This window comes from Excalfactoria chinensis, chromosome 5 (genome assembly GCF_039878825.1).
Source record: "Excalfactoria chinensis isolate bCotChi1 chromosome 5, bCotChi1.hap2, whole genome shotgun sequence".
Taxonomy (NCBI): Eukaryota; Metazoa; Chordata; class Aves; order Galliformes; family Phasianidae; genus Excalfactoria; species Excalfactoria chinensis.
In genome coordinates this window covers 30,476,551-30,500,012 of record NC_092829.1, presented here as the reverse complement: position 1 = coordinate 30,500,012, position 23,462 = coordinate 30,476,551, and the positions used below count along the sequence as shown (strand labels likewise).

Here is a 23,462-nt window from a genome sequence, read left to right as displayed (position 1 = left end):
AATGTGTGGGAATGGAAGTCGTGGCACTATGTGCCCGAATACAGAACTAATTGCCAGCCACTCCTTTTTGAAAGGTGTTCAAAGGCTAAAAATGCAATGCACCTTTCCTGTTATTGTTCGGCTGCCATCAAACAGATGTAACAATGCAAAACCCACCGCTGTCATTGGTTTTCAGTGGTCCATCGCTAGCAATTGTTAACGCCACAGCTCAAGTAGCAGAGAGATGAGATTTTTCTCTTAGCCAGTGTGTGTATGAAAGTAGTCACTATGAAAGTTTCATCTATTCCACCGCGCCCTGAAGAAAACCAAACAGCCATGCTGTGGCAAACCAAGGGCCCAACTTGTCAGTCTCTCATCTACAATTGTAGCCAAAAGCAGGCACTTAAGATGATAACAAAGAAACAGAACAAGCATACCTTATCTGTTCCATATATTCTTTCTGTCTCAACCACTTGTGCATCAGAAACTTGCAGAGAGCAACTCTGAATTTAGAAAATAGCTATAATTCTTTGCTTCCACCACTTTGCCACATCCCTCCTCATAAACTTCTACTGACTATGACACCCTGCAGCTAATTTTTGGCTCAAGTGCATATTGTGTGTGCAACGCAGCACATACTTTGGTGTGATCTGAACCTGGCTCCAACCAGTTTTGTTTGCTGACCCTGGTTCTTCTGAAGGATGGGACAGTTAACAACCAGTTGCAGTCCCTTCCTCCCTGCCCCTCACCACTTTATAGATCTCTGCTTCATCTCCTTTACATGCTGAAGAGTCCCAGCTGACCTAGTTGCTCCTTCTCTGGACCTACCCTATCCTCCCTAAGCCAGAGGGGATCAAAACAGCAAATACACTGACATTAAACGATGGATCTGACAACAGCCTTGTGGAAAGTTCCTTTGGTGCCATATGTCTAACAGGCAGAAGGCAGAATTAACTAGCACTAGCCCCTGGAGAGGCTCTTTCCTCCAAGCTATCACTCTAACAGCACTTAATTCCCTTAAAAACAAACACAAGTATTAATAGCAAGGGTATATTCCAACAGCCAGCAAAATCAGCTGGGAAATCCGTACCATCAGCTTCCCCAGCATGGGACCTGGCATGAGCCACGCACATTGTCACCCTAAAGACAGCCTCACTGGTAATAAAGGAACCACCGAATGCTACCCTGGCTCCAGCACACTGAAGTCAGCCCATTCCAGTCAGACTGCTTACTGGAAACTTTGTTGTTGCCAAAGCCAAGTTTACGGAGGGTAAGGAAAGCCTACGGCCAAGCTAGGTTTAATGCCAGGTATGAAATTAAACTGCCATCTCACAAAGCAGCACATCTTTATTGCATGTGCAGGGTACTTATGCCTTGCTTGAGTTAATGGGGGTTGCAGGCACAGAAAGACACAGGGAAAAGGCTTTCTTTCTTTCCTTCCCTATGTTAAACAGGGAGAGGAATGTTTAAGACAGCAAGTCAGTGAGAGACAAACAGCCTTCCCAGGACCAACAATAACATTACACTTTTTTTTTTTTTTTTAAAAAAAAAAAAAAAAAAAAAAAGGCACTGTCACATTCCCTTCTTTCCTGCCATCCCTGCTTTGACTTATGACTGCCATCAGCCAAGCAGCTGAGTAGCACTCGCCAGCTTGCTCACGCTGAGCTAAAAAAACCCTTGAGTGACAGCAAATCCACCTTGCAACAAATCCAATGACAGTGCAAAAAAGACAGGGAATACATGCACAAGAGGGAATTGCTGCAGAATTAACCATTTAACTGTTCAGCTCTAAAATGCTAACTTCCTGTTGCTTCTTACTCTTGACTTCTTCTAACATTGAAACATGCAAAAAAGTAGCACCGCTGAAGTCATGAGCTACTGCAGGAAAGCAAAGCTTGGACATCAGCAGTCTCAGTTATTTACACGACCATTGTCTCCCAGCAATGGTCTTCAGAGAAATACAAGGTCAGATTTATAAAAAGGCCTCTCAAGCCTGGTCCCTTAAGTAGACACATTCAAGAATACATCTAGTGTCTGCACAATAAAAATGATGGATGAGGTAAGGGACTCATCTGTCTGTCTAATTAAACAAGATGCTTATTAAAGGGGTGGGGTGTTTGTTTACCTTACAGAGTTAGAAGGGGGGGTGTCTAACAGTATTGAACCGAAGGCTTGTGCTTGACAGTTCTCATGCTCAGCCTGCAGGGCTTGGCTGCAGCTGAAGCACTGCTCCAGGTCCAGGCAGCTCCCAGCTGCCCAAACTCACTGCTGGGAAAGGCAAAAGACCAAACACTGATACTAGGACTGCAGGATGCTGGAGATGGTTAGGGTGGGACACAAGGAAGATTCACCATTCAAACACAGTTTATTATTTTTTGAGTATTGCTCTTCTGTACTCAATTTCTTATTATTAAAAATATAATCATAATAAAAAAGAGATTAACTATGACACTGCAACCAACTACCTTGGAGAGATCCCCACATCATCCTCAAGAGACAGGAGTCCTCCTTCCAACTAAGGCAAAACAGAGGGTGTAACCTGCCTCCACTCTTCTCCCCAGCCTTAATGAACCTATGTGAATAGTCTAACTCAGAGCTGCTGGCTGCCCCGCAAAGAGGGCAGACTTGCATCCCTTTTTCTCTCTCTCTTCTTTTGACCAGAAATTCCATCTGGACCAGAGAAACTTTTCCCATGGAGTTCCCACAAAAAGCTTCAGTTTTCATGAAGGAGCATTCATCAGAAGGGGACGAAAAGGTCTTTTACTGAAAGATTCTTGACCAGCCCCTATTGTCAGCACTGCAGTAGAGACCTGACTTCAAAATACAGCTTCAAAAAAAATCACACACATATCTCTCCCAAATTTCCTTTGTTCGGCTTTGAGTCCCTCCCGCATCAGGAACCAGTGCAGTACAGAATAAAAGGCAGCACTAAGAATATCTAGTGCCAAGTTCCTACTCACATCCTGTACCAACCCAAAAGCGAGGACTAAGTGTCTTTTTGCCTCTGTTTTCCTGCCGGTGAAAGAAAGCATTTGCAGGGCTCTCAGGGAAGCTTAATTCAAATAGGGTTGATTTTTGTTTTGGATTAGCTGCTTGATGCATTGCTTTGGTGGAGAAGAGTAGCCTTGAATGGTTTACTTTAGCATATCCTCTGTACCAGCATTAAAGTGCATTCATGTTGCATAAGCGAGCTGTAATATAAACAGGGCTTGAGGCCACCCTAGAACAGGTGCCTCAGCCCAAATATGGAGCATACAGAAGCCGCAGGCAGAAAACACATTCTCACTCCTGAGGGACATGTTCTAACAGCAACCCAAATCAGCATCCCTTCCACTTTGGAGGGGAAAGAGAATTGGAAAAGCCTTTGGTACACACATTCACAAGGGCTGGCAGAACTACCTTAGCACGGCAATGAATAGGCACCAGCTGCCTATCCCCAAAGCAGGGATATGGGTGGAGGAAGAGAAACAACCCCTTCTGTGTTTACTAGGAGCACAATGCCAGCTGAACAAACACGGCTCACGGGGACAGCATAAATCTCTCCTCACCTCTGTTAGTCATCAGTACTGCTACCCACTCCACCCTGTTCTGTCTGGGATTGTGGTCTTTCCAGGGTATTCTGGCTAATGTAAAAGTAAAGAAAAAAACCCCAAACCTTGCAGGTGCTCCCACACTGCACCACTTTAGCAGTCCTTGCTTTACCTTGGTTCTCACTCAATTTCATTTCTCAAGGCATAAAACTGCAGAAGAAACAGAGGTTATTACTTGTTCCAGTACTGAACAAGTACAGTGTGAAGTTTCAACAGGTGGTTTATAATTTTACAAATGCATTGTTCCAAGTGGCTCATTAAACTTAAGCTATTCGGGAACACATCCCATCCCTGCCATTTTCATTCTGTTCAAAGCAGTAAAGCAGCCCTGCATTGTCTCCAGTGCAATGTGAAGTCTATTCATATCTATCTCAAGCTTGAAATGATGAGAAAGGGCTGAAGGAGTGGAGCCTGTCTCACAGATCAGAGTGAACTTGATGAAGGTAGAAGCTGCCCTTAAATAGACAACATGTGCAGAATCTGTGGGCATTACATACTGCCCAGGTAGGAAGGGAGCCTGCTCCAGAGTTTCCAAACCACACAGGATTAAAGCTCCATACACCGCAGCTGAAAGCTACCTGTCCCAGCAACTCTTAGCTCTCTTTAAGACAGGGCTCGGAATCTTACCATCATCCTGTCTGTCAAGCACAGTCCAAACTCTAGGCACACTAGCAGAAACATGGAAGGATGAGGGCAGTACTATTTTTTATGGCTATAGTACATCGTCCTGGCAAAAACAGTTATATCATTTGTGCAACCATAAACAATGCATTAAACTGAGCTCTGATTAAAACCTAGTTCATTAGAGCATATTAAAAGTTGTGCCATTTTCATATGAAAACAAGGGAAATGGGCGCTACATATAATCACTGTGAGACTGTTGCCCAGTGCTGCAGGTTAAGAAAAACATGCTCCAGGAGGATAAAACTCTCTGTGAAACTGTTTTTTCTGTACTAAAAGGGATCATCAGATGTGTCTTGCATCAATTCTTGTAAGTGACCAGTTTGGCTTGTGGAACACAGCCTCCATTTTGCAGATGAAAGCTCAGGAAAAGATTCAAAGTCATCTTGACAGATGATTTGCAATCAACATGACCACAACTTAAAAATACAAAGCATAATAACACGCAGATGAAAATCCAGTGCATGGAAAGGAAACTACCGACATGATAACACCTGGAAAAATATTGTCAGAAGCTCAGGTAGACCACAAAAAAAGAAGTCTTCAACTTTGTGATGCTGCAAACAACACAATTAGTTGTTGGATGTAGTGACAGGGGCCTTATGTATGAGAAATAGGCACTGATGACTTATGAGCCTTTAAATCAGCACAGCGTCCAGCTCTGGGCAGTACCCTTAGAGTGAGAGGTGCGCCATTTGGCAAGAGTGCATAAGAGAGCAAAGGGAACAGGCAGGGGTCTAGGAAACTTGATCTATGAGAAAATGCTGAAAGAATTCCATTTGTTTAGTCTAGGGATGACATTCAGTCTTCTGAGACTTAAAAGCTGTTATGTTTTTAAAAATAGATGGTCATAGATCTTTTTTTTTTCCTTCCCCATGGGTATTTCAAGTAGCAGACAGTTTACTTAGAGAAGGGAGATTTAAGTTTGATATAAAAACACCCCAGCAATTAAGAGTTTGCTCATTGGAGGAGCCAGAGGAATCACTATCCCCATTTCAGGCACAGGCTGTACACACTAGAGCTGCAGTTAGCTGGATAGGACCTTGAGCTCAACTGAGGTGGAACAAACCTGCTCAGGTCTTTTGTGCTCTCCTCACATGGGCCGATAAGCTCCAGCAGATCCTATATAATTGAGGCATCCCTCTCTGCAAACACAGCCTGAAGTCTTCAAGGGATTTGAGCTGCTTTAAGTTTCCAGACTTTGGGATCTGATCTTCCTAATGCATCTGGCTGCCACATACGGTATGACAGCTGTAGCTGTGCAGTACCTTTATGACAACAGCTTCTAGCATGAGCAGAGAAAGTTTAGCACCAAAATGGAGCACTGTTCAGTTCTTTACACCAGGATAGTTTCTTAGCAGTAGAAATGCTTTCAGTCTCAGATACTGCTTTTGTGACTTTGTGAGGAAGCTACCCAGAGTCCACCGCTTTTCTCTTGCAACTCCTCTTTTTCAATTCACATCGCTTCCAAGCACTGCTAGCTTGTGGCATACCTAACTTTGAGATAAGCCACCTGTCTTTGAACATAGTCGTTCATTTTCTCCCTATTCTCCTTTCTTGCTGCACTCTTTCCATGCTGAGAAATGCTTTTCAATAAAAGCAAATCCATAGGTGTTTCCACTGGAGCCTTAACATTACTGGGAAACTATTTTTCACTTCCACACCTGTTTTTAATAGTACTTGGAACAACTACCATAGCAATTCTTGGAGAGTTTGCCTACCTCCGCTGGCTGGACTATACGAGCACAGCATTTTTACAGTATTGTAAGTGTATAGTTAATTATAGGACACCAAACAGAAAGCTTTTGAAAACTGTCACGGGCAGGTGAGAAATATTTCAGACTGGTCTACCCAATTAGAGTACCATTCCTCTTTTTATGCTACTGCTAAAGAGTAGGAGAGGGGAGAGAAAGAGGCAAGTTTGCAATGTGATTGAGTCTCTTTGTGTAATGATACATCATCTTCTTCCAGCAGCATTTAGCACTTGACTAGGAAGCAAAGGGAACTGCCTCCAACGGGAGCACTAGCACTCACTGCTGGACACCTATCACGAGCCAGGCAAAATGGTCAGGCTTTAGAGACACAATGACAATAGCGTATGGAACTCAGATATATGACAAAGAAACAACTCAAAAGCCTGAAAACATGCAGCTAAGACAACTCTGAGTTGTACCACAAAATTTACTCACTGATCTCCACTGACCACTTTATTTTGGCGGCCTGGAAAAATGCAAAAATGTGAGGATCACTAAGAGGCAAGGCACATGAGGATAGCAGCTTTTACTCATCCTCTCCATACAGCATATACACTGCACTCTTACAACATAGCTCATAGTTCTGTTAACACGAGGCTGGTGAAAGAGAACACAGCTGGCATTTACCTCAAATGTTCTACATTGCTCCTCTACAAGGATGGTCCTGCAGGACCTTGCACATTTCCCATCTTCTCTTGGTCTACTTACTGCATCTTTAAGGTCCACTGAATTCTAGAGTTTCTTTTCCATCCTGAAGTGACAACAAAAGTAAGAAGCTTTCACAGGACAGACAGGGCTTTCCAGAGGTTCTGGTACACAGCTCTGCTCTTTCACAGCTCTGTGGTGATATCCACAAGTTCCTTGTACAATGCTGGGGGCAGCAAATACTTTTGGAGATTCTGTTCCATGTATGTACCACTGAACCAATTCTTCATTCAGTTGGCTTCTTGCAGTCCACACAGGTTCTCAGTTTCATAACTGCCAAACCCTAGCAGAGCTTTTGGTTTAAGGAGAGGCCTAGTAAATCTGCACTTTTCCAAAGGGAATGTGGGAGCTCATGACCAGCCATTATTACCACTTCTCCTTACCTGCGGCTCTCTAAACATGCTATAATCTTTCCCTTGAAGCTGACAGGGACATTCCAAGAAAGGCAAGAAGGTGTGTCAGTGTCAATACATGTAGTCTATCAGCAGGCATCAGTGTATGCTCAAATGGATGCCTGAAGTGCAGATCCAAGCACAAGTCTGCACTAAATTGTGTTAGTGTATACAGGGAGGAACTAGCTTCAGCAAGTGAACGTAATCCCTTCAGTATGAATCAGCTCCTACTAAAAAGCAAAACAAACTCCATAAAGTTGACCTTTCCTCTCTCCATTTGTCACTGCATGTTTAGGCAGTGCCTGGTGCTGCAATCTATTTCCTTTCCTTTTCTCCCCCAAATTTTTATCAGTTTAACGTAAAATGCATTTGTCATTTTTTTTTGTTTTTTGGTGGTGTTTTTTTTTGGTTGTTGTTGTTGTTTTGGGGTGTTTTTTTTTGCTTGTTTTTCTCTTTTTACCCTGGCTTCTTACATCTTTGACACCTACTGCCCCCCTCCTACTGCTCCCTGTCCACTCTCCTTAACTGGCAGCTGTAGTAGTCATGACTCCATGTCTAGAGTAATTTGTTTTCTTTCTTTGGGGGATAGGAAGGGGGGAGTGACTGAATTCTTTGGGAATGATTTATCACACAGCACTCAGGGGGAGCTTCATTTATTTGCCTAGCTGCATATGGTTTAACACCTATGGTTGCATGCCGCTTATTATACAATGTTATTTTTCCCACTTGTATACTTTGCACCTTTTCATAGAGCAGATTAACTGGCCCCCAGTGGCATGTTATTTATGACTTTGTTTGCTGGCTGTCTGGAAAGGGCCCTGGTCCTGCTCTCCCCTGCCTACTCCCTTCTTCACCACACCTGTCCCAACTGAGACTGTGGGAGAATCATACTTGGGTATGACAAATCCAACCTCCTCGGAACTTCCAAGAGGGAGGAAAAGACAAAGATCCCCCATGCAGCCATAAAGAGCAGTGGTTGAACCACAGATGAAGCAGGAAGGAAAGAAGGGATAGAGCAAGGGAAAAACAATACTGTGCATTATGTCTTCCAAGGAAGCACTAACTCAGAAGAGACGAGCATGGCAATTTCAAGTGCAAACTGAAGGGAATTAGTAAGTTTTTGTGTAATACTCAATATCAGCTTCTCCTGATCTTGCTTCGTTTTCAGAAACTAAATTAAAATGAATTCCTAAACAAAACCAACCACTCACCAGACCACTAACAAACAAAACCCTCATTAAAAGGAAGGAGGAAAACAGAGAAATACCATCAAGGTTTGAAGATTAATATTTCTGACAGGTGGGACTGTAAAGTGACAGGTTTTTGACCAATGGTTCTGACAGCTCAGAGGACTATATTGGGAAGCACTGACGCAAGATGCAGGATGAGCCTGCAGACAGTAGAAAACACAGAATCATTCAGATCATGGTTCCCTTTCATGAACTCTTGTTCTAGACATCGTGCCTGACAGCTATGGGTTTGAAAGACAGTGCTCCTAGGTGTTAAGCCCAGCAAGAAGGGCTGCAGTCCATGTTAGGATGCCACCCCCCCACACCAAAATGTTCCGGTTCCAAAGTTACTGTAACATTTTATTCAGATGTCACTAGATCTACCTTCCTTTCTCAATCTGTTTCCTGCTGAAGTTGAAATCACCTTTTGATTCCTCCACTTGGTAGCCTAACAACTAAGCAGCCACAGACTGTGGGAAAAAGCCTACAATTCTGTGATAGACATTTGGATAGTAGCATTAATGCAGTGGCATGGAGATACAGTAAGATTGGAACTAACACAACCAGTTTAGGAGAAGCAGAAAGTAGGAGAAAAGTAGCAGGAGGAGAAGTAGAAGCCCATGGTCTCACGTGTCTTTAAATAATGAGGTGGGGAGTGCAGTGTGCCAAGACAGGACAGCTAAGGAATGTGGCTGAGAAGACAGAAAGGGATAAGCACAGGTGAGAAACTGCCCCCTTTGAAACAGTGCTTTGTGCTTTTCAAGAGTCTCATCTGAATCCACCTCCAGCTCCCTAGTCTCTGTACTGTTCCAAGTTTCCAAGGCACAAGGAAATTTGTTTCAACTCCAAATAACAATACATTCAATATGAACGGGTACAGACTCTCCTCATTTGGGAAAGTAATACATGAGTTTTCAAGTTCCTTGATCTTAGTCCTCACTATTAAAAATGAAAGGCTTACTAACAAATCAAACAAATTTTTTGTCTAATCTTGGCTATTTTTGGTTTATCCCACCAAAACTGCCATTTTCTTCCTAAAGGACAAATCAGTAGTCTCTGCCTTGTTATATGCTGGTTGGCCTCACTCAACAATCTGACATGGGAGGAACTGCATCAGTTCTCAAAGTAGGTGACTTAAAAGCAGACTCCTTGTTAATGTATGGAGTCCGAGCAAGATACCATGTGCCTAAGGTATGAATATATTTCTCCTTGGAGCAACCCACTACCCCCGATCACTAGGAAAGTCATGTAGGAAAATGGTATCACTTCCCAGATGAGTATTGGATGGAGCTACTGCGGTGTGCTATATAGGTTTTGTCACTTTTGTTTTCCTCTCCTTTCCTCAAAAAAATTGAGACAAACAGACAAACCACAGAACCGGAGTCCTGATAATACACCTAATATAACCACATTCCACCTCACAGTGCATACCTTTGGAGATAAACTATATTGTCGTGCCACACCTGAAAGCACACAGGCTTCCTTTGGGGTAGCCAGGTATGTTTGCTTCTTCTTCCTGCAAGAGTACGTATAGTCATACATCTTTCAAGCTATTTCTCTCTGATAAGCTCAGAAGTTTGGACACCATGTGAATGCAAATGGGAAAAAAAAAAAAGAAGGAAGGTGAATATTAATATTACCATTCGTGTTTTCACAGCTCCTTTACACTTACAACCCTGTCTTCTAAGAGCTCCAAACAGCAGAAAGCTCCATCATCACTGGAAAGCTGTCACATGAGATGCTTGCATGATGTCTGAGTGCCAGAGATGAATAGAATAGGCCATTTGGAGCTGGCTCCCATTCAACAAGCAGGATTTTGAAATAAACAGCTACTATTATTTTTTTTTAAACTGGGCACACACAAACCTGTCTTCAGCTGCTAACCTTAATGTATTACTCATTCTTCCTCTTCAATAACGTCATGTTCAAAACCCCTGTGACTACAGAATATTTACTTGAGGCTGCTACTGCTGGTTTCTCTAGAGCTGTTTATTTTTCCATGCATGAGCTCATTACATCACTCTGTGGTTTTCTTAAAGGTTGTCAGGGTAAGCTGGATACAGGCTGGAATCTCTTGCTAATCAAAACCAAATCACTAAGTAGCACAAATCAACTTGGAGATAACCCAACTCTGGAACTGAGGAACGACCGACCATGGATTCTTCAGTGTAGATGGGGTGCTCCCAAACAGGCTGCCATCGGATTTATATTCTTGGAAGCCAGACTCATTATCAAGTGCTTCCCTGGAGTAAAAACTATTAAAGAAAAAAACAGTTGGATTGCTCTAGGCTGAAGTATACTGGGAAGAGGAGGTTGTACAAGTTTGAAAATTTAAAAGTAGCATGAAAAGGTAATCCTACACATCCTGATTAGGGAATGGCCAATGCAAAGGTCCCATCTGTATCTCTTCCTGTCCTGGCAGCATTAAAAATAAATGACATCTCAAAGTCAAGCATTAAATAACAGGCTTAGTTTGGGGGCTGCGTGTGTGTGTGTGTACATGGGTGCACACTGTTGGAAAAGGCAGAAATCAATTCAAACCAAACAAACATCAAAATATTTTTGTCATTTTGCCACAGCAAACAAAATATTTTGTGTTGATCTGATGTTCTCTTTACATTTAAAAAACAAAACAAAAAAAAGCATAGTCAGTAAACGTACAAAAGAACTTAGCTCTTACTCAACAGTCTAGATCTCTAGCTGAGATATTTCAACCTGCATCTCACCCCAGTAAGAAAGAGATCTAGCCATCATTTGGAAGGCAGACTGGGATAAAAGCACTGGCAATCCCTCCTAGTGATGTTGTTCTACCTAACACACTAAAATTCACTGGCAAAACATCTGGAGATACATGGTATCTCAGTCAAGTACTCTAATCAACAGGATAGAATAGTTCTGATTCTCCTGATCCCCAGCTTATTTAATATTTACATAAATCATGCAAAATGTCAATGCTCCAAAATGAAGGCTGTTTCAGGAGAAGCTCTCCTGCTCATCTACGCTAAATGGAAAGTAGAACACTTGGATTTCAAATACAGCTTGTGTAAGATACAGACTGTAATATGGGTGTTTTCTTTTAGGAGGAAGCAGAGGAGTCACTAGTTCTGCAGTGCTCAACAATCTGCTGGTTGGTTCATCCTGAAGGGATGCAGGAAATTCCAACACAGACTGCTTTCACTTCTGCTACCTCATTAGCAAGAAAGAGTCCTATCCACCCCTTCTACCAAGATGGATACAACAAAATCTGCAAATCTTCCCTACTTCCTCACTTCCATCAGGTACACAGCCACACAGACATTAATGGGTGCAAGGCCTAACACAGGACAAGACCCAAAGCCTTGCTGGGAAGTGCTACTAACAACGTTGGAAGTACTGCTGATCTGTTCACTTTTCTTTGGGACAGTTAAAGGATTGAAGAGAATATTTCCGGCTCCTCTGCCTTTTCTTTCTTGTTTCTCCTTTTTTTTCCACCTATACACACTCAGGAACACACCACATACTTTTCAGTATCATAAAAGCCTTCACTGAAACACAGTATCGACCAGAAGAAGAAGAACAGCAAATTACAGAGACTATCTGTCTCAATACAGCAATTCTTACATTCTCCTCTCAGTCAGCATAGTGATGGCACTAGCTTTCCAAGATGTTCTATAGTAATGTTGGTCAGAAATCAGAAGTGTGTACACAGTATCGACCAGAAGAAGAAGAACAGCAAATTACAGAGACTATCTGTCTCAATACAGCAATTCTTACATTCTCCTCTCAGTCAGCATAGTGATGGCACTAGCTTTCCAAGATGTTCTATAGTAATGTTGGTCAGAAATCAGAAGTGTGTTGAGCATTTATATTTCAAGCTGCTAAGGAACAAAAGCAGTTAAAAGCATTCCCTAATTTTGCATGCCCATTCCATGACAGCTAATCATCACCTTGATCCAAGAGAGATTTGAAGATATTAGAAAAAATATTCTAAATGATAATCCTTCTTACTGGCCTTTGCTGTTCAATCCCACCAACCCTATATTGTCTTTTAACATACAGGACAAAGGTCAAGAATGAAAGGTACCAAGGAGGGGACTAGGTTTAGCTGGCTGAAAGAAAGACTAAAATAGGTCATCCCTCTTATCAGCTACACCATGATCCCATTTTGATGAAGCAGCATTTCTTGATATCAGTAACTCATTGTAAGAAACACAGACGACTGCGTGGCCTGGTGCGAAAACACAGGTCTAAAACTGGCCGCTCAGACTCTTAATGAGATCCTACAGCAAATGAGTGTTAGTCTACAAGAAAGGCTGAGTCAGATGAACCACACATCTCCTTTTAGCATGCTGCAGAAACCACCTGTTATGGAAATCTTGAATTTTCCAGAAGGCCATTTATTTTTGATTTGTAGCTTGTACCCACAATATCTTGCTCGAATACCAGAAATGACATCATAACTAATTGGAAAAAAAAAAAAAAACAACTGGAAAATGGGTAAGCTCACAAAAGGAACTCTTTCACAAACAGAACTCCAGCTTACATGAGGCAGCTTCCTGAGGAAACATTTCAACAACATGAAAAGCAGTCTACTTTGGCTCTGCCAGGCCAAAGGGTGGGAGACAAGCTCTTGAGTAAAAGATGCTCCCACTCTTGGGTCAGTTTGTAGCCTATCAGAACCCATATCTGGGAAATCTTATTTTGATCACAGCTACTAGGTTTGCTTCATAACAAGGAAAGCTGATCCCCAAAGTACGTAGGACCTATTACATAGGATTTTCATATTAAATTGTCACCTTCAATTGCATTGTGAATAAAATGGTCGTTCAGGTAGCCAACAAAACACAAGCTGCTTTTGCTCTCCAGTGAAAAACATCCATAGAGAAGACCGTTAACTCTACTACATCTTCTGAAGCTTTTGGATGATTTTCACTGGCAAGTTCCTACACAGACTACACTACTGCAAAGACAGTCAGGAGGTGAGGCATAGAAGACTTCCTAAAACTGGGGTCTGGGCAACACTGGATCTCTTCCTGCAAAGAGCTCTTCTCCATGCTGCAGCGAGACAACCATGATCTAGCCTTGCTTTCACTCTGTAGTGTGCAAGGGAAGAGGGAGGCTAAAAGAATTGTAGAGGGCCACGAATGCTCTCTGGTTAATTCAGAAATACCATCTGACCAGCCACTGCAAGCCAGCACAGTTTAACTGTTCTGGGGACTGAGACTATTCCAATAATTGTACCAGTAATGCATTATTTTGTAAAATACATGCAATAGCAACAGCTCCAATTGAAACCTCTTATGTACCTTTTTACCCTCTTACATTCTTCCACATTAGTTAAAACATATCAGACAGAAACCACACTTACCTCATTCTCCTACATTACTCTCCTTCAAGTTTCTTGTGATTTCAGTTACTTCACACAGTTACATGCTCATTTTCAATCCCCCAATACCAAGTTTTACACATTAGCTTCATATCTTGCTGCTTCCCTCTTTTTCCATTCACATTCATACCTTTTTTTTTTTTTTTTGCTTGTTTGTTTTGGCTTTTTTGTTTGTTAACTTTTTTTTTGTTTGTTTTTTTGCTTGTTTTTTTGCTTGGATCTTCTCTCATTCTCTCTCCTGCCCATAAAAATTCAACAATTATTTATGCCCAACCATAAGCAACTTACTTTCTCTTGTGAAATGTGACAATTTCTCTACTAAAAAATACCCCCTCCAGAAAAGAATCTTGGAAGTTGCAAGCCAACCCTCAATGGTATTTTCTCAATTGCCTAGATCAAATCCATAGCACAGATCTCAGAGACAAACACACCAATTTGCAAGTCCATGAAAAACTGCGAAGAACAACAAAATAGAATAAAGGTGAAAACTGGCTGGGATGAATTTTCTGATGAAAAAATTAGAGGTTCCCAGTACTGGTTTGGGAAACAAACACACCTTTGGGCACATCTACAGTGGCCTTCTGGACACAAAAAACACATGCTGCCTGAAATTTTTTCTTAGCCTGCCCTTCAAGTCCTGCAACGCAGATGCAGTCATACAGGTTACAACGAGAAAAGAACAAAACAAGAAATGAACATGAGAAACTGCAGGGTTTTTTTTGTTTGTTTGTTTGTTTTCTTTTTTCCTTTTTTTAAGATTGAGCATTACCTGAATTCCTTATACTGGAGCTGTTCAGTTTGGAGTCTTTGATGACTAAGTGCTTAATCCACAGGGTGGGTGCTGTGATTTCTGAAAGAGAAAAAAATCACTGCCTTAAAGAAACTGCAGTAACTAGTGAGTACCCATGGTCATTATTCGTGAGGACAATGTGTTTGCTACAATCATGACTTTAATAATCCATCATTAAATTGGATGAAGGAGTAGGAAAGGCAGAAGGACAAAAGCAGAAAAGGCCATAAAGCAAAGTGCTAGATCCAAACTCCCAGATTTGGGATGAAACTTAGCTCTGGCTCTGCAGTGGGTACATCTACAACTGAAAAGAAAGGGTTAACTGAAGTTAAGGGATGACAAAATACAGGTCAGGGCCTACAGAGACACAACAGTGTATATCTGTAAGTGAGGCTGACAACTGCAGGAAAAAGAATCACCAAAAAAAGGAGAAGGGAAAAGAAAGTGAACCGTTTGAGAACTATCATAAAAATGTATTTTCAATCCAGTTAACCTGGATAGTTTTTGGACTACAGAGAAATAATCTAGATTAATTACTCCTCTGAACAACAGGTATGTGGGAAGAGTAGATTCCTATTGTGTGAAGAGGTGAAATTTCCAAAAAGATAAAGTACACAAAGAGGCTGTTCTTTAGGAAATGAATGTAACTTACATGTTAAAACTAAATAGAAGTTGGATGTAAAGAAAATTGGGTCTAGGAGTACCAGAGGAAAAAAAAAAACTGTTGTGTGGGTTGTTTTTTTCCTAAATTATTTTATTTATAACTAAAGCAAAGGCCATTAAAATACTTTTCTGTAAAGGAGTATCTTGCCCTAAGAGGATAATCACTATAAAATCATTGAGATCCGTATAGTAATGCAACTAAAAAACTTTCTAAAGGGATGGCTGCTTTATGATTAAGACCTTGGACAGAAGATTTGAAGTCATCTGATCTACACTGTTTGTGGCTCTGGCGCTGCTCTCTTACATCCTCTGGAAGAAGGGAAGGGACTGGGTGGGGAACTTTTGATGCCAAAAATTTGAATACCCATAATCCTCTAATGTAGGTGAAAACATGAAAAAGGTAAGCTTTTATCTAAGAGATGTTGAACTCCAAGAGATAGTACAAGTTTCAGGGGCAGCTGAGCATATTTAATGCCTCTTGAAATAAGTCATTCTCTTGTTGCTTGAGGTAGGCAACCAAAAACAGAGAATGGAAAGAAATTCACATTTTTGCTGTCCATTCATCTTTAGTTAACAGGTCCAACTCTGGTTGCCTGACACTGAATAAACAGGTTTTCAGAAACCCAAAAAATATTTCAATCCCAAATGCACAGGAATTGAATGAGATTTGGACACTAACTCCTTTGAACATCCACACAGACTCTAGACCTGGTGGGTAAACGTTCTAAGTTTTTCTGTCATCTGACACTAAGTACATGCTGTTTCTCAAGAAATGCTACCTAAGATAATGGATGACAATGCAGCTCTGTGATGTGGTTGCTCAGAGCAAAAGGGCTGTTCAGCAAAACATACCAAGTTCACCTTCTGTTCAAGACAGGATCATCTATGGGATGAGACCACACTGCTCACAGCTTTATCAAACCGGCTTGGAAAGGAAGGGCAGATCACGCTGTCTCTCTAGAAAACCTGCTCCACTGCTAAAAAAGCTTTTCATTATATTCAGTCTGAATATGTTTTTTTTCCAGTTTTTGACTCTCATCTTTCCATCATGCACTACTATGCAGAACCTGCCCCCATCTTTTAGATAACCTTCTTGTAGGTATTGGAAGGCTGCTACAAGGTCAGCCTTAAGCCTTCTCTTCTGTAGTGTTCTTACATACTTCCTGATTTAAGAAATCAATGCAAAAGTTATGCCTTGAAAATACTTCTCATAAAAGAGAAGACAAAGTGTTTTTAGATTTTGCCTGTCACCATAAGGACCAGAAAAGGTCTGTTCACTGCAGTATTTCTCAGTAACTTTGCTGAGTTCTATTTAAAATGACCAAGATGTAGTGTTGCTCCTAGAAGGATTTTCTGAACAGGCTGTTTTAACCAGCTTAGTTCACTCCTGCATTTTACTAGTGCATTCTCTCCTTTGAATACCTATGGGCACTCCCTCTTGGGAAAATTTAAAGGCCAGAAGCATGCTGTGATTGCAGACTGCAATTTAATAGAACATGAGCTTGCTGCCAGAAGGAACTTTCCTTTGATATAAACAAGAGACAGTTAACTAGGCTTTAGACTCCACTGTTTATTTGAAAATGCTTTTTATTGCAAAGACTTTGTTTTGTTTCATAAAGCTTATAAGAAGATTCTTACACACATATGATTTCTAAAGATGACAGGACTACAGCACCTTGCTATTAAATAGGCTTGTTCTAGCAACAACACACACCACATTTCTGCTTTCCGTTTTCTCAAGAAGGCAGCAAGTATTAGCAATATGAATTACTCTTGCTCAGAAGTCTCCAATTCTGCCTTTAATCCAGTTTAAAATCCAGTAAACTGGTCACAGAATGGCCTAGACTTGAGCCTACAGCTCAACTGCTAATATGTCCACTCATTAATCAAGGATCAGTATCCCTGTTGGTAAATATTTCTTTTTGTACATCTAAAAGGCTTGATGACAGCCATTTTATCTCTGTTTCAAGGCTTCCAATGGGCTGAAGTCTGGTATTTTGAGATAATACAATTACATAACTAGCCTATTTGAGGAGGAAGCTGCCTTGGTGGGCTATGAATTAAGTAGACCCAAGACACTGACTTCACTTGCTCAGATAGTATGCGCATCAATGAAAGTAAATGCTAAAAAAATAAACCTCTCAGCAATTTTCTTCCAAGTCTATGTGCACAAGCTGTAGTTTAGCACTGTCCTCCCTGTAGTTATGCTGTAATGGATTGCAGAGGTTACAAAACTCAGGGCATCGAGAGGGTGAAGAGAGCAAGGGGAAAGGACAACCTCAAGGAAGTTCCCATTTCTGACTCAATAGACATTCTTTAGCCATGACACCTTTTCCTCCAAGGTTATCCTAGGAATTTGTACAACTGCTGTTATTGCTGAATTCCAGGGGGGAGAAGAGGATGTAAAAGGATTAGGGAAAATGCCTGAGGTCCCAAGAGCACTGTGAAATTTGGATAACTTATGAGATTCACTGGCTTTTCAGCTTTGCAGGATAAAGAAATTGTTCGAGCCACAAACCCCAGGGAAAAGAGTAAGGGAAGTATCTTTTTTCACTTTTTTCTTTTTTCTTTTTTTTTTTTTTTTGTTATTGTTCTTTGTTGTTGTTATTTGAGTTTTGTTTTGTTTTTTTATTTAAAAAAAAAAAAAAAGGGATGCTCTTACCTTCTCCATCAAAAATAGGCTGGGTTTCCATGGTAGGCGTTGGCTTTGACCCATCATCTGAATTGAGAGTTAGAAAGAAGCGAAAAGAAACTACCATTATTGAGGTAAATACTATCTACTCTCCAGTACTGTTGAATGTTTGGGATTTGTACATGGCCCGGCCAAGTCCAGAAGAGAAAGATGACAGAAAGAGCAAAACAAAATCAGAATTTATGCTATCAGCAGCAACATTTTACACAGCAAGCATGCACAGACTACCCTGTGATTCTAAAGAAGCCTCCCTCCCCTCCCTGGCCCTCCACAACTACCAGTATGAATCACCTAGCAGTTTCCATTTGCTGCACTGATCAGGCAATCGCCATTATGGTTTAAGTGGCTACATCTCACGCAGGTTATTCCTTGTGACAGCAGAGGTCTAGGGATTGCTGCCCTGTTGTGTCTTTCTCATTATTCTTTTTGTTCAAAAGAAAAACTATTCTTCTGAAACTTACCTGTGCAGAACCAGGCACCAGTTTTCACTGCAGAGCTGTTAGAAAGGGATGGTCAATAGCAAATCTTGTTTTCTTACAATATCTGAATCAAGGTGTTCTCTAATTGCAATGCGGTGGCAGTGCCTTCTAATTGAAATAGTGTGGAGAAACCTTCTGTGCAAGAGTCGTCTGTGTCTTCAGACCACAGGTCTTTCATAATTAAAATCTCCAACCAAAATAGATTCCATGGCAAACATAAATCACAAAATGTAGTCTGCCTCTACAGGGAAACTGTTGAGCTTACGCTCAGTTTGGCCCAATATGACTATCCATCACATCAACAGAAAAGGCTTGAATTTACACTGGATACTCAGAGGGATCTGGATTTCAAGACCCAGCCTGGATCATTATTACATAGCACTGGAACAACGGAGAGCACCATCCCACAATCAAACATTTTGGCTAAGCAGACACAAACTATATAGGAAAGTGTTTTGTTACACTCAAAATCAAAATGTAGAATATTGTTTAGATATAAACTAAGAAAAAGGTAGTAAGTTGAGTATTGTTTGCGCTGGTGGTTTTTGATGCTTATTTATCTTTCTTTCAGAAAACAGTGACTTAAAAAAAAAAAAAAAAAAAAACAATTTGTAACAACCATTTTCTCATGTATTACAGGTAAAGCTGACACTAGGCATCAGGAGAGTGGGCAACAACCCACAATGGAGAACTGCCAAGTACATCAAAAATCATTTGGAGAAAGAAGTCCATGCCAGAGAAGGCAAGCAACCACCACCTTTAAGACTGTATCAGATGCACAAGGCAGAAGCCATTGGAAGGAAAGGCATACAGGAGAACCCCTCCTATGGTAGCAACAACTGTCCTCTGGCTTCCCTTTACTGGTTCTGATTACACCAAAAAATAAAAAAGACCACTGAAGGGAAGGGGATGGGCAGAGATGGAAAACAGGCCCATAGATCATTTTTCAATCAAAACCTGCATTTGCAGTTTTATAAAGTGAGTAAAGTCTGAAAACCTCACAGCATTAACTTTATGTATTTCTACATAAAGCCATCTAATTCACAGGAAGCAAAAATGTGCTGGTAATTCCATTCCAACCTTAGAGATCTACTGAAGAAATGAGCAAAAAAAAATCCTCTAAGTAATTTTCCCTCTTGGTGTATGTTATTTCTTTTTGCAGTTAAGCATTAAAACAATTTAGAAGAGAACATACTTACCATTTCTCAGTTAACTCCTGTTTTGAGTTTTCCTGTTATTGGGTATTACCAGTAACACAGACAAGCAGTAATTTTGATTCAAAGTTTAAGCAAGTGATCTCTTGGAATAATTCCCTGATTTTTTATTAAGTTACCAGAAAGAACATCTTGCCTTTTGGATAAAAGTAATTAGTTGATCTTCACTTTTTTCTCTTTTTTCTTTTTTTTCTTATTTTTTCTTTTTTGCCACAATAGGCTGCTCTGCGCATACAAGATACCTCAGAAGCCACAGTGATTGCTTTTTATGCATTTAGGTTTTAACAGCGCCATAATGAAGATGTAAGCAAAATGTTATCATGAAATCACAGAATGGCTTGGGTTGAAAGAGACCTTAAAGAACATCCAGGGCCCATCCAACCTGGACTTGAATGCCTCTAGGGATGGGACATCCACAGCTTCTCTGGGCAGCTGTGCCAGGGCCTCACTGCCCTCTGAGTAAACAATTTATTCATAATATCTGAACTAAATCTACACTCTCTTAGTTTAAAGTCATTATCCCTTGTCCTATCACATGATAGGTTTTACAGATTGAGAAACAAGCCCAAAACAACAAAAGATACTCATAAAGCAACTGCAAAGGTAAATAATTCATAAGTTAGGTAAAATAAGAAGAGTCCTGGCACAAAGAAATTACCAGTATGATAATAAGTTAATTCCTATTGTTTGCATGAATGCTTCTGCAGCAAGTAATTACAGAACTGCTCTTCAGATTTAAAGCAGCAACCCCAGGAGCCAACAATGGAGAAAAATTAGATGTGGATCTGAGCCACAGCACTTTTTATCCAAACCCTCATGTGAACTTTGGCAGAACTCGGGATGCTTCAGGTTCAGGGGAATTCTTCATGGCTCATCTTTCTGTCTTTACCTGTGCATGTGTATGTGTGCAACTGGGAAACACACTTAGAGAGTAAGAATTTTGTATCTTTTGTGTGTGTGTGTGTGTGTGTGTGTGTGTGTGTTAACAAAAGCAGCCATTAAGCTTTTAAAGGGTATTAAACATAGACAGAACAAATGCAGCAAACACACAAAAATAAGGAACTAATCTTTGAGCTGTTTTTTTCTTTTTTAGAGCGTAGAGAGATGATCATTTAAGAACAACATGGTCATTTCCTCACTCAGTTACAAGGCCAAATTGTCACTAAAGCCATTATTGAAGCAGCACCCAGAACACTGTTAAGCATTTTGCAAATAGAGGGAAGCAAAATTATTCTCTTGTTCAAGTACACAGTTCTTTCATCGACACACAAGAAAGAAGTGCAACAAACAAGACCTCTGTAATTACATCCACCATATTTCAAAAATCAAAAGCCAGGGACATTACTGATTATTATTATTATTTTTCCAAAGGTCATGGAATAGGCACATTAACAAAAATATAAATAAAAATGCACCTTATTAAAAATATCCTGCTCAATTTTCAGCTGCGAGCTTCTTAACTCTGAGCTTACCAGGCCTATTCTTAAACCGGGAGACTCTCAGTAAGTCTCTGTTGAAAACTGGTTTACAACAAAAATTTTCACTGCCATTCCCATTGGGCAGAAGAACAACCCTAATGCTTGTCCACACTCATTTGAATACTCCTCTCTTTCAATACACTGTTCATAACTCTAAACATCTGTTCCACTGGCCTATTTGTCCCTGGTAAACATGGAACAAGTTCTATTTTTCATATCTAAAAACTTTGAACAAATATTTTCTTCAAGCATTTTAACAGGGAACAGAAAAGCCAAGCTATTTTGGAGGCCTAGAGTTTCTCGTGATATTACGTGAGATGTACAGCATGTGTTTACTTTGGAGCCAAAGGTCAGGAGGTGTATTCACCAGGTGTGATTTATCCCTTTCTTCAGAAAACACTCAAATTCCACACTTTAATAAAATGATGTGGAACTACAATAGTTGCCCATGCAGAGCTTGTCAAAAATAGAGAGAGATCAGTGAGGTCAAATGAGTGCCTCCTAATCCCCCTAGATGGCAATGCTTCCCGATAAGGAACAGGGTACCACAGAACCAAAGATAAAATCAGATGCAGAGTATCAATAATGAATAATTATTTAAAAATAAAATTACATGTAGAATATTCTCAGAGTCCTGATGAGGAGTTTACTTTTCTTCCATGTTTTACAACCCAGCACAAAGAAGATTCTTCTCACTCTTACCCTTGTTCTTGTTGAATATCTAGCAAGCATCCATATCTGGAATGAATGCAGTATACACTGGGGCTGAGGGGATTCAGTTCAAGTATAAGATGACTGTTAAAGTGATCTTCATACTCTGAACTACAGACACTGAGAACACGAGCAAGTTAAGTTATGCCTGGAGATAAGTAAACTCCCTGACACAGGAGGGCATACATTTCTGTGGAAAAATGTGAAGTAATTGCCCACTGCTGCAGTTCACTGTTTTTGCCAGAAGCATCACCTAATGGAAGCTGGATAGAATAAATCTTCTTTATCACATCCCCTACCCAGGAAAATACTCCCTGTAAAAGTCATCTGTATACCTGCATCATCATGCTAATGGATTAAAATACACTGTCCTTCTAAGCAGTCTCACATCTTTAGTAGATCACCTCTTTTACCCTCGCTGGCATTCACGAGACACTGCACACTTGATCCATTTTCAAGAGTGCTAGAGTGTTTATAGGGTCAACTGTCCTCTCATACAAAATCTAGTCTTTTCATAGGTCTATAGCTTGAACAGCAAAGGCAGTAAGAGTATGACAACCTTAAATGCATAGTTCTGTGCTAGGAGGGGGCAGCCTGTTTTCAGCCTCAGGTGATTTCTCCATAGATCACCACCCATTTTGAAGCACCACTGCAGGGCATAGCTGAGGCCATGTAGGCAACTTAGAACACAACAGAAACTGCGCTAAGACTGTATGGGAGTTTTGTACAAAAGTACATGTCCCTTCCAGTATTATACTGGTAGAGCAAGTTGTTGCCTTAATGATAGTTCTTTCCTACACCAAGTGAAGCAGCTTCAGCAATTTGTAATTAATCTAATAGCCAAAGCAACTTTTATGTACAGACAGATTTTGCCAATAAAAATGAAGAAAGTTAGCATTCATGCCAAAAAATGTGAAATTCTTACAATCCAGCCAAATCAAGATAATTTCTTGCCAAGTAGCTGAAATGGAAATGCAGCAGTGCAGAGAGACCTCCCTGACAAGTTTTCACACCCCTTCCACTTGTATGCATGGAGATCCCACAGCTGTTAGGGGAAAAAAAAAACAAAACCAACTCTCAAAACCAGAATAGTGAAAGTGAGTTCTCACTCTTCATTGTCTTCATCTTAAGAAGGGAGCAACAGTGTGTTTGGTTCAAGTGTAACAACCCACAGATGCTTGGAGACAGAATGTGGAAAAGTTTTGTTTGCATGTTTTTAAAGGTGAAAATACACCCAAGTTCCCAACAGAAAGGCCTTAAGGAGCTCTAACTACACAGGCTGATTAGCACAGCCACTGCAGCCATTTTTCCCTCCCTATATCAGCAATTCTGTACGCTGTACCAATGCAGGCTGTTCCTGCACTTGCACACTGCAGGCAGCACCCAGCCAGGACGAGGAGCCTTCCAGCGTGCCTTCTGGAAGCCATTAGTTCCCCCCCTCCTCCTCCCTCCTCACATCTCCCTTGCAGGTGCGTCAACATGAAAAAAGCTACTCAGGCCCCAAGGACTTTGTGATCCAATGTAGTCGGTGCATTTGTATGGCAGTACCATTCTTTGCCCTGCCTGTCCCACTCACAGACAGCTGGAAGCAACTCTGACCCCCGTGACACAATTCAAAGCCTCCTCTGTTTGGCTTTTTGATTCCTGATTGACACATTCACTGCCAGGCGGAGATAAATGCTGCTGAGAGGACAATGTTCATCTGCTCCAACTATTCTTGTGAAGGACTTTTTCAGAATA

The 23,462-nt window shown here is 40.9% G+C and overlaps 1 protein-coding gene across 5 annotated transcripts in view; it reads right to left on the bottom strand.

Annotated features, from left to right (window-relative positions):
• SMOC1 (SPARC related modular calcium binding 1) overlaps positions 1-23,462 on the bottom strand; it is a 153,891-nt gene that overhangs the window by 25,614 nt on the left and 104,815 nt on the right. For 4 of the 5 annotated variants that reach the window (XM_072338514.1, XM_072338513.1, XM_072338510.1 and 1 more), the window contains exons 6-7: positions 17,811-17,900; positions 14,465-14,545 (exon numbers count right to left, since the gene is read on the bottom strand). In XM_072338514.1, coding sequence (XP_072194615.1) covers positions 14,465-14,545; positions 17,811-17,900 — 171 coding nt within the window. The remainder of the gene's footprint in view (positions 1-14,464; positions 14,546-17,810; positions 17,901-23,462) is intronic. The other variant, XM_072338512.1, reaches the window with a different exon arrangement.